At 40.2% G+C, this 11,026-nt stretch overlaps 1 protein-coding gene across 4 annotated transcripts in view; it reads right to left on the minus strand.

The window, feature by feature from the left end:
- Positions 1-10,697, minus strand: part of TUSC3 (tumor suppressor candidate 3) — a 498,607-nt gene extending 487,910 nt beyond the window's left edge. For 3 of the 4 annotated variants that reach the window (XR_007773580.1, XR_007773581.1, XM_050947918.1), the window contains exon 1: positions 10,530-10,664. Coding sequence is in view for 1 of the 4 variants with exons in the window: in XM_050947918.1 (XP_050803875.1) it covers positions 10,530-10,646 (117 nt within the window). In the remaining 3 variants the exon portion in view is untranslated. Of the gene's footprint in view, positions 1-10,529; positions 10,665-10,684 lie in introns of those variants that run through there. The other variant, XM_050947920.1, reaches the window with a different exon arrangement.
- Positions 10,698-11,026: the final 329 nt, after the last annotated feature.

Consider the following 11,026-nt stretch of genomic DNA (forward strand, 5'->3'; position numbering starts at 1 on the left):
AGTTAAATTAGTTACCAAAATAAAATGTTACTTTACCCAATGAAATGCAACCTTCATACAAATAAATAGTTCCGTTCAAATGATATTATTCAGTCTGAAGCCTCTAAACAACAAGTCATCCAACAACTTTCACGTTTTCCCTATGGCTATGCAGTCTAATCCACCTATGTCATAAACAGATAAGTAAGAGTTAATAAAACAGAAGTACTTCATATCTCTCTTGCCTGTAAAGGGTTAACAAGATCAGTGAGCCTGGCTGTCACCTGACCAGAGGACCAATCAGGGGACAGGATACTTTCAAATCTTGAGGGAGGGAAGTTTTTGTGTGTGCTGTTAGTGTTTGGTGGTTGTTCTCTCTGGGTTCCGAGAGTGACCAGACGTGCAACCAGGTTTCTCTCCAATCTCCCTAATACAGGTTCTTACAGATTCAAAATAAGAAGTACTAGGTGATAAGGCGAGTTAGGCTTATGTTTGTTTTCTTTATTTGCAAATGTGTATTTGGCTGGAAGGAGTTCAAATGTGTACTTGTATACTTAGGCTGGGAGGGTATTCCCAGTGTCTATAGCTGAAAGACCCTGTACCTATTCCATTTTAAATTTACAAAGATAATTTTTACTGTTTTTTCTTTCTTAAATTAAAAGCTTTTCTTGTTTAAAAACCGATTTTTTTTTCCTGGTGTGAGACCCCAGGGGACGGGGTCTGGATTCAGGGAATTGGTGGGGAGAAAGCAGGGAAAGGGAAGAGAGAGGTTAATTCTCTCTCTGTGTTAGGATTACTTTCTCTCTCAGGGAGAGTCTGGGAGGGGGAGAGAGAAGGAGGGGGGAAGGTGAATTTTCTTCTCTGTTTAAGATTCAAGGAGTTGGAATCACAGTGATCTTCCAGGGTAACCCAGGGAGGGGAAGCCTGTGAGAGGCAACGGTGAGGGAAAGGGTTTACTTTCCTTGTGTTAAGATCCAGAGGGTCTGGGTTTTGGGGGTCCCTGGGCAAGGTTTTGGGGGGACCAGAGTGTACCAGGCACTGGAATTCCTGGTTGGTGGCAGCGCTACAGGTTCTAAGCTGGTCATTAAGCTTAGAGGAATTCATGCTGGTACCCCATCTTTTGGACGCAAAAGTTCAGAGTGGGGATTTATACCCTGATAACCTAAATAAGGTTTATCCATAGCATTTAGTACTAGAGCTGACACAATCCATGTTTTTCATGAACGTATATAGCATGTGCTGCAAAAATGGTTGTAGAACAGAGTGGTAGGAAAGATCAATTAAGTTGCTGATCTGTCCATGGCATGATGCTGCCAAATGGAAACATCTGGGACAGAAAAAGTTTCAGCCATCTAATTACATGAGTGCTATCAGGCTGCTCTAAGCATTCTTTACTTCATATCCTGTACTCAACAAATAAGATAGTTTTACATTTTTCTGTGACGATTTATTTAGACAAGAGCTGCCCAATTATATATGCCACACTTCTACAACATCTCCATTACAGAGGTTTAAGTGGGGTTGTGCTGAGCCCATGAATAAAGGGAAAAAGGAATTATTCCAGCAGACATGTTTGTTTGTTTTGATGGTCTAGAGAGCAACATTTAGAATTACATTCAAATAATTTTACTGTGCATTTTCAGATATAACTTATTTTGGTTAATTCCCCCAAAATTTCAAGATAGCAAACTTCAAGCTTTGAGTCTTGGGACATCAGTGCCCTGTCTTGTTGACCCAGACACACTAACCTGCTGCAAACACAGACCCAGGTCTGTACCATGTTCCCCAAAAGCTGCAGACTTAACTGAAAACAGCTTAAGAAGTGCTCCTGTTTCCAGCACCCAGATACCCAGCTCCCCTTTTGCCTTCAGAACTAGCAGGAGTAGAATCCTCTTCCTTCCATGTTCCGAGGAACCTCATCCACTGCCCCCCAGGCACAGGAGGTTTTTAAATTCCTGAATGAGGAGTTGCTCATGAGAAGGATCCCTAAAGAGGGACAGTCACCTATAAATTGCAAGGTGTAGCCCAAAAAAACTGTATCAAGCACCCAGTGGTCTGAGGTGATATGAGACCAGGCCAACCGGAAAGGGCAGAGGCAGTTGAGGAAGGAGGTGGGTGGATACAGTATGTTGGCTGGTGCTTTGTCCTCGAGCGCACCCTCAAAATGACTGCTTCTGGCTTCCCTGCCTTCTCGGGGGGTCAAGTTGGGCAGCCGAGCAGGAAGAGAATGGAGGAGTGTCAGATCTCCAAGAGCAAATGGAATTCATCCCAGCTGTTTAGAAAATTAAACTACAAATGGCTCAGCCACTATCTTTTTTTTTTTGTTAATAAAAAAAGTTTATGAAAGATAGAAAGAGTTCCAAAAGTTTTGAAGGCCAATGAAGTATCCGTATCTATCAATGCAGGGAGATTCTGGCAGCTGTAAAGCTGTTTGATTTTCTTGTGAGCAGTTAGCTTCAATATCAGAGAAAAATTAGATTTCTTCATAAAAAGGTTAAATTTGCTAGCAACTTAGAAACATCAGGAACTATGTAATTACTAAGATGGCTTTATGAAAAACAGCTGTTTAACATGCAAAGCCAAGGTTTTGTCAGAGGACAGGTTTTCCCAGGAAGGATAAAGGGAAGCAATGGTTGTGATTCCTAATTTTTTCCAACTCATAATTTAAATCACAAGTTTCACAATATGTTTGTTTTTCTTAAAGCCCCAGCTCCTGGATTTTTGCAATTAGAGAATCTTAGCTTCCATTTCTTTTTAAACAAAAGTCTAGCTCTCAAGAGAAAAATCTGGAGAAAAGGAAGAAAACATAACTCAAGTGTACTCTAAAGGCTCAAAGGCAAATAAAAGCCAAATCAAGCAATCAGTAAATAGAATCTCATGATTTAACCCAATCTTGATTTATTAAGGACCCGACTCAAGACATTTGAGCATCTGGAATTGGTAGAACTGGATCCCTGCCCCCCACCTGCTGGGTTAACAAAGCCATATGAAATCAAAAAGTTTCATAGATGTTAAAGCTAGATTCAAATACTGGACAGAAAGCTGGGTGGAAGGGACTATAACACACTGAAAAGAGCATCATATTTCTAACAGCAACTTATATCCTGTACTTAAATGGCAACTCTTTCCATAAAAATATGTAAACAGTTCTCCATATCCACCACACCCCTCTTTCCTATCTCACTTCTTCCATCTTATGCACAGCTCTCCACTGTTGGTAGTCTGTTTCCACAGTTGGTTGCTAGCAGAAGAGAAGGGACATACACTAAAACTACTATACTTGCATGAAGCATACGAGGGTATATACCATTTTCAGGCTACTTCTTGTTCTTTTTACCTCCTAGTACTTACTTTCATATAAGCCAATAGAGTGTTCGACTAAAGAGCTTGACAAACACAAGCGAAGTCCATTAAGTCACACCATATACTCCACAAAGCACTTGAATTATTTCTACAGTTGTAAAGAAACAAAATCCAATGCCATAGCTTCCAATACTGTATAGCTACAGGAATCCAACACTACAATTTATGACACTGTAAACACCATGCATAGAACAAGAATGCAATACTTGTTGACCCAAAGTTTTATAGAAAAGTCTTCTATTTCCAAGCTTGCAGTTATACTGATATACAGAAGAGAACGCTTTAGATCGGGGTCAGCATCCTTTCAGAAGTGCTGTGTCGAGTCTTCATTTATTCACTCTAATTTAAGGTTTTGTGTGCCAGTAATACATTTTAACGTTTTCAGAAGGTCTCTTTCTATAAGTCTATAATATATAACTAAACTTTTGTTTTATGTAAAGTAAATAAGGTTTTAAAAATGTTTAAGAAGCTTCACTTTAAATTAAATTAAAATGCAGAGCCCGCCGGACAGTAGGCCAGGACCCAGGCAGTGTGGAGTGCCACTGAAAATCAGCTCCTGTGCCGCCTTCAGCACGCGTGCCATACGTTGCCTATCCCTGCTTTAGACCTTTCAAGATTAGTAATGCCCAACAGCAACAGAAAACTGGTAGGAACATTATGGTGAAAAAGGAAGAGCTCCACAAGCTTTTTTGAAGACAAAGCAATAACAACCTGAGCAATGACTGAATCTAAGCTAATGACTACACCTGGAGTGCAAGAGTGGTTCCCAGCTCGAGCAGGCATACTCAAGTTAGCATGCTAAAAATATTATTGTAGCCTCAGTAGCAAATACAGCAGCATGCAGCAGCCCTGAATGTATGTCTGTAAGGTCTGAGAAGTGCTTAATCTGTGCCAGGGCTGAGCCCCAGAACCTCTATACTTGGCACTTCATAGTCCCGGCACCTTTGGGCTTGCTGCATCAGCTATGAAAGTAAAAAATATTGCATGAACCTTAGCACCTCTTTCATTACAAAGTAAGCATTAGGTCTGGGTGAGTCTGTACTCAGGGCAGTGAGCCTCTGCCACTGCTCATGCTACTGCGGATACACTAACACAAGTATTTCTACTAGGAATCACACTCCTAGCTCCATGTGTAGATGTAGCCTTAGTGTACTAATTGATGCAAAAAGAAAATATTACATGATGGTATTCCATAGTTAAGCAGTGATTCTTACATGAAACGTTAAGGGTCTCTTAGGTACTACTTTTCAAATGGAGAGTCTGAATCTGATCATCAGTAATACTACTTCACACTGAGTAGTAGTATTACAGTACTGCTGAGAGCCCTTAGTATACATTATGGCATTATTGTGGTGGGCACTATATGACCACATGAAGAGACAATCCCAGCCCTGAAAAGTCCATACTGTAAACCAGTGGTCTACTTGACCCCCCGTTTGAGAACCCTTGGGCTAAACATTTGTCTAACTTTGTCCATTTCAAGCAAAAGATTTTTGGAAGAAAGATTGAAAGAAAAAAAAAAGCATTTTGATAAGCTTAAAATGGAATGTCTTGACTTTGGAAACATAACATTTCAATTATCTCTGTCAAATGTCAGTAAATATTATATTTTATATATTATAAAATAAAATCAAATTAAAACATTTAGATTGACCAGAAGTGACTCTTAAAAAAAAACAACTCATTTCAGTTCTTGCTTTTGTTCTATTTCAGCACAGAAGGAAAAAATCAGATTCACAACATTACCCTTGAAATGAAAAATTCAGTTTCCACTCAGCTCTAATATATCTATTTTAATTAAAGTACATGACAGCAAAAGTAGCGTACAGTAAGCAATTCTCAACTATAACAACAGTTATGGTAATGCGAACCCTAATGCTAACCTATCTAGTTCACGGTGTTTAGCAGCAAGAAGAGTTGAGCAGCACTGACAAAACCCAGAGATTGTGTCATGAGCTGTATAATAGCGCTCTATAGCTGCAAAGAGAAGTAGGCTCCAAATATGAACACCCAGTCCTGAAGTAACAATATAAACAACCAAAGATAAACATACAGTTAGAGAACGCAGCTCACGTACCACTTTTAATCAGACGTTTCTTGGCTGCAACAGAGAGATGTTAAAGTAAATTATTGCGTTCCCATAGCAGTTCTGCAAATAACTCCAGTATTAGATTTAAATGATTGTGATAAGGACCAATCCCCCTACTTCTAGCACAAGAGAATATGCAGTGAATAGAAAAGCATGTTCCCCAACAGAGTATTGAAGTAAAAGCCTCCCTATGGAGGCTGATGCGTTACTACCCCTTGGGCAGGTGTAGCATGCATGAAGCACAATATGGCTCTTAGACACTAAATGTATGCTTACTGAGTAATGGTGACTGAAGAAAAGGACAACATGGTCAAAAAGCAAGACATTTTGTCCCTCAAGATTTAGCAATTTATAAGACTTTATACTATTTGTGTTTAGACTAATAAATGTTGGGATTATATGCATACAGACTGATATACGAAAACCGAGGTCTCTCACATTTTAGACCGTTGTCTTGCATTAAAATTTTTCAGCAACTCTGAAATCAGCATATTACTACCACTATTTAGCCAACATCTGTTCAAATGTAAAGTAACAAACACGAGAAAATATCTTTGAGTTTTCATTCAGTATATAAAAAAATCCAGCTAATACATTTGAAATGAATGTGAGTGAAATCCTGAGCCCAATGAAGTCAATGGCAAAATCCCCATTGACTTCAAAAGAGCAGGTTTTCCACCTTGTATGATTTATTACAGATACGTTTTTCTATGTATCTAGGCATAACAACCAAAAATAAGTATACAATACCATGTGAGTCACATAATCTATGTCTACTATACAAGTTCCTTCAAAAAGAATAGGCAAAAGTAAATTGTACCTGAAATAAAATTGTATTGTAGCAACATCCATTACTTCCTGAACTATGAGTCTGTATACAATTTTTCACTGGAAGACTCCCATTATGAACCAACCAAGTTAAAATATACATCAAGCATTAAAACACTTAGTTTGTGGAGACTAAGGTTTGCTTGCTGGGATAAAGTATTTTATTACTGACCAAGATACAGATTGTAGGAATAGTGACTTTAAAAAAAATAATTTTATTTATGGGCCTCATTTTCCACAGCATTATATCTTGTGCAGTCACTTGCTCAAGTGCAAAGTGAAAGGAAAGTAGATCTCAAAATACCTATCATTCATATTTAATATTTACACCCACTTTACTCTCACTTTGCACAGAACAGACAACTGCACGTAGTGAAAGCTGGTAGAAAATGAGACATTCATCTTTAATCTTAAGTGATAGGGAAGATTGTTAGGCGTTCAGAGATTCTTCCCTCCCAAATATAGCCTTCTTCCCACCATAACTGTGTCTATTTTCCATGCAGTATCAGCTAATGAATCTCAAGACAGATAGGAATCATCCTAAGCATTTTCTGTTAATGATGTCAAATTCAACAAGCTTACAGGCCATCACACAGAATTCAAATGCATTTTACTCAAAGTTCAGGTCATTACAGACTAAATTTGCTAGCTTTTCACACCATAATTTATTGTAAACTATTAAAGTGCAGGAAATATGAGCAATGAATACAATCATAAATGCTTTTCTAGAGATGCCCCACGTTTTTTAACCAGCATCACTATTTAATATGATTTGGTTTTCAAGACAGCTATTTTAATGACTACTGCAAAGCAAACCAAACCAAACCAAATATGGCCGTAATTATATTTATGGTATTCAGATGATTCTTTAATCCAAGACCAGCAAATCAGGCTAATAATTTACATTTGGAGGAAGTGTGGTTTGAGGTAAAAGGTACCGTATAACATGTGGGAATCAAGCCCCAAAAAGAAGTTTCTCCCAACTAAATTAATTCTCATATGTGAGCCAGCATAGGAAGTTTCTATCTTGTTCTCCACTCTAGTCACTTTCCAAGAAGTTCTCCCTTTATCCCTTATTACTTATTGGATTTTGTGCATGTGTACAGAGCAGGGCCTGCACCTTTCTATTTGTCTCCTCAGTTACAGATAGTCATGATGTACATAATACAGAACAGCATACAGATTATTAGTAAAGAGCTCAATGCAGCAAAGGAATAAGACTGTACCCATAGAAATATGCAACCACTGCAAAAACATACCATTTATAAAACTCAGCAATAAGGGTTATATATTGGCTGGCAAGTTATCTGTTAACACACATTCTCTCCCCCACTGCTAAAATTTAAGAACTCAAATATTCAACTTTAAAACATTTGCATGCCAGCTTAAAAACTGTATATAATTTATGCAGGAAAAGATTAAATTGGTGGATTCTGACGTACTAAAATAGCAAAAATATTTTATAATTCCTTTCACAATAACTTTAGGCAATGATTCTTTGCTAATAAGCTATTACCATCAGCATCTTAGTCTTCTCTACTTTACTCCACTCACTTTCCCTCAATAGCTACCCTCTTCAGTAGATCATATGATTCACACATATAACTCTACCTTCCTCTTCTTACCTCCTGCATTGCCATTCCTCTTCCTACCAGTCTCCAATCATGACTGATGCTTTGCATCTACTTCCTGTGTGAACTCTAACCCCCTATGAAATCTATTTCCATACCTCTTCATGTAAATTGTCTTCCCTGCCAATACTTCTAATTCATTTACTTCATGGAGCCCTTTTCTTAACAACCCACAAGCCCCTTGCCAACCAAGGTTTTAGTGATTTTGCAAGTTAAAAACAAGTAATGCTACCCAGGGTAAATTGCTTCCTTTTACTCCTCCACCCTCTCCCCCTTCAGCTGAGGACCTGTGAAGTGCCTAAATCTGTCTCATGTTCTCTTCCACTAGTCCCTAACCACTCAGCTTGACCTTCCTCATGTTTATCCCACCTCTCCCCCTAAAAAAAAAAAAAGAAAGAAAAAAATTTCTTCTGATCCCATTTCTCCCCTTCTGTGTTTTCAACCTCCTTGAGTACATATTTTATTTTATTACTTTAGTTTCCTCTCTACCAGTATCTACCCCACTGAAATGGCTCTCAGTCACCAACAACTTTTTCCTGACCAAATCACGAAGTTTATTTTCTCCATTATCCTCCTCCTTGATCACTCTATCCTCATGGAGGCAGTGTCCTCTTCATATATTTCCCCTTAAGGACACTCCTTCAGCATATCATTTGTTAACTCCTTTCTTTACAGGCTCCATTTTTAGCACATACATGCTCTAACTGCACTGTATCTGGACAAATAACTACATGGTTTCAATTCCTGAGATTTGGTGATGGATGACCGTGTTAAACTCTCAGTATATGTTTACGGTGAACACACCGTAGACGCAGAACACAAAGTTAACACACAATTAACAAAAAGATGTCTTATAAATTTATATTAAAAACAAAAACATCTATATAGTTATGCTAGATTCTGGAAGTATGTACATTGTTGGGACAAATTCAACTCCAGTATAGGAGAAATTTGGAAGACGAAGGAAGAGGTAGCAATCACAACAGTGGACAGATCTTGTAAAGAGGGAAAGCACCACTGGCTAGAAGCAAGAAGGCTGAGTAGAAGCTTTTGAGAGGAAAAGGGCAATAGTAAGTTGTACTGTAGTACAAAATGGCTAACCAAGAAAGATTATCCATTTGGATCCTGTTACTTGCCATCTCTGTGGTAAAATGGAGATGCACACATATGTTATCAAAAGCGTTTCTCAAAGGCCACTTTGCTTTGAATTACCATTGTTTTCTTATGAGGAAAATCCATTAAAAAAAAAGTATGTTTTCATCCATCTTGCATGCAGTGTGGCAGCTGTGCTACAAGTGTCAAAGCATTAGTTGCAATGTTAGTATTTTACCAAGACACAGAAACAAACAAGTCCTAAAAACATATTTACTGTCTGAAAAAGACAAGCAAATATTTAAATCCAGAAAACATGGCTAATTGTAGCATCAGAAAGTTGAACCTACTCTATATTATTTGTTTCCTTTTCTCATGCTGGAAAGGCCACCATTTTCCAAAAAAAAAGTGCCTAGAATTAAGCTGCTAAATCACTATTTAGATGTCTAAGTATTTTTCAGATTTCAGTTACTTCTGAGGAACTGTTGGGTGCCCAGAACTTCAGAAAGCGTTTCATTGATTTTGGTTTTAGTATTTTGTTTTTTAATCTCCTACCTCTCCACCTCCCCCAAGTCTTTTATATGTTTAGAAGTATTTCTTTGATCTTTAGAACTGAGATTCAATGTACACACAAGCACACTTTGATTATTTCTGTGTTTGTTGCATTTACTTTCAGTTGAACAACAAACATATCCCATTCAATTTCATTATTCATACAACCAGGTCTAGTCAATTTCACAGGGTCTCATGCAATAGGCCAAACAAACAGTGTAAAGCCAGCCCTCTTCCCCTGTTTTTAAAAGTGATTTAACTGGGAAAAAGGCATAAAGTACTATGCCTATTGACTTTATATTATTTATTCAAAAACTACAGAACTTCTTTTGAGGCAAACATAGGATGAAGCGGTGTAACAAGGTAAAACTTCAACATTGTGAACATAAAGTAAAATCAAAATTATCCAACATTCTGTTGTAATTAGTCCAGAGATCTGTCAGTTATCGATTTGCACACAATTAAGTCTTTTTAGAGAGGCCTGTTTTGCCAGTATATTAACAGACAAGTTTAAGGTGGCATTGCCATAGCTAGAACGAGTGCTGTGGATCAGCAATGTGCATGTTCCTACAGAGTGGGGAGAGGAAGCCCCCCCAGGCGATGGGTAGCGGGCTGGTGAGCAAACCACGCCATAGTGGCAGCGCCTCGAGCAATGTGCGAAGGAGTGGGGGTCTCACCCACGCAAGTGTTTCCGGGCTGCGGACCCAGGCGGCGATGGGGCACGAATAGCAGCGTGCACAGACCCCGGCGATGTGGGGGGAAGGTGGCGGGGCAGAGAGAACCCCCAGAGCCCGAGGGAGGGAACAGCCCCTCCCGCAATGCGAGTCCGGGAAGGGAGAGCGCGGCTGAGTCACGTGAACAACCCCTCCCGTCCCCCCATTCCCCGGCTGGGCCGCGCCTGGGCATGGGGCTCATAGGGCGGGGAGCCTGTGGGGTTGCCCCAGCCTGCTCCCCACCCGGGCCGGGGCTCGCCGGAGAGGAGCGAACGGTTCTACCTCCTTCTTCTTCTGTCCGCCCCCGAGCTGCACGCAGAGCAACAGCAGCACCAGCAGGCAGCAACTCCCGGCCGGCAGGTGCAGCAGCCACCGCGATGCCCTGGTACCCAGCGCCATGTTCCCTCCCCCCACAGCCCAGCCTCCTCGGGGCGCACCTGCAGCACCGTTATCCACCTCCTCCTCGCTGATTGGAAGCAGACCCCGGCCAATCACAAGCGGTCTGCCGCACAAAGGCCATTGGGAAATGTAGTTCTTTCTCCCCCTACCCGTCTCCTGCTTGGGGCACGACTCTGGCGCTCACGAGGGTGTCACGTAAACTCTCCGAGGCCACTCCCGAAGGTTACACTGAATAGGGCCTGATCCTGCCTAATGCTGAGCACCCTCAAGCCCCATTCATTGTGCAAACACACAGCTCCAGCCAGAGGCAGCAGAGGATGACGCTTAATATAGGGGTGCTGAGCACCATAGAACCAAACTGTAAAATCTATATCTAATGG

Source organism: Gopherus flavomarginatus, chromosome 3 (assembly GCF_025201925.1).
Source record: "Gopherus flavomarginatus isolate rGopFla2 chromosome 3, rGopFla2.mat.asm, whole genome shotgun sequence".
NCBI lineage: Eukaryota > Metazoa > Chordata > Testudines > Testudinidae > Gopherus > Gopherus flavomarginatus.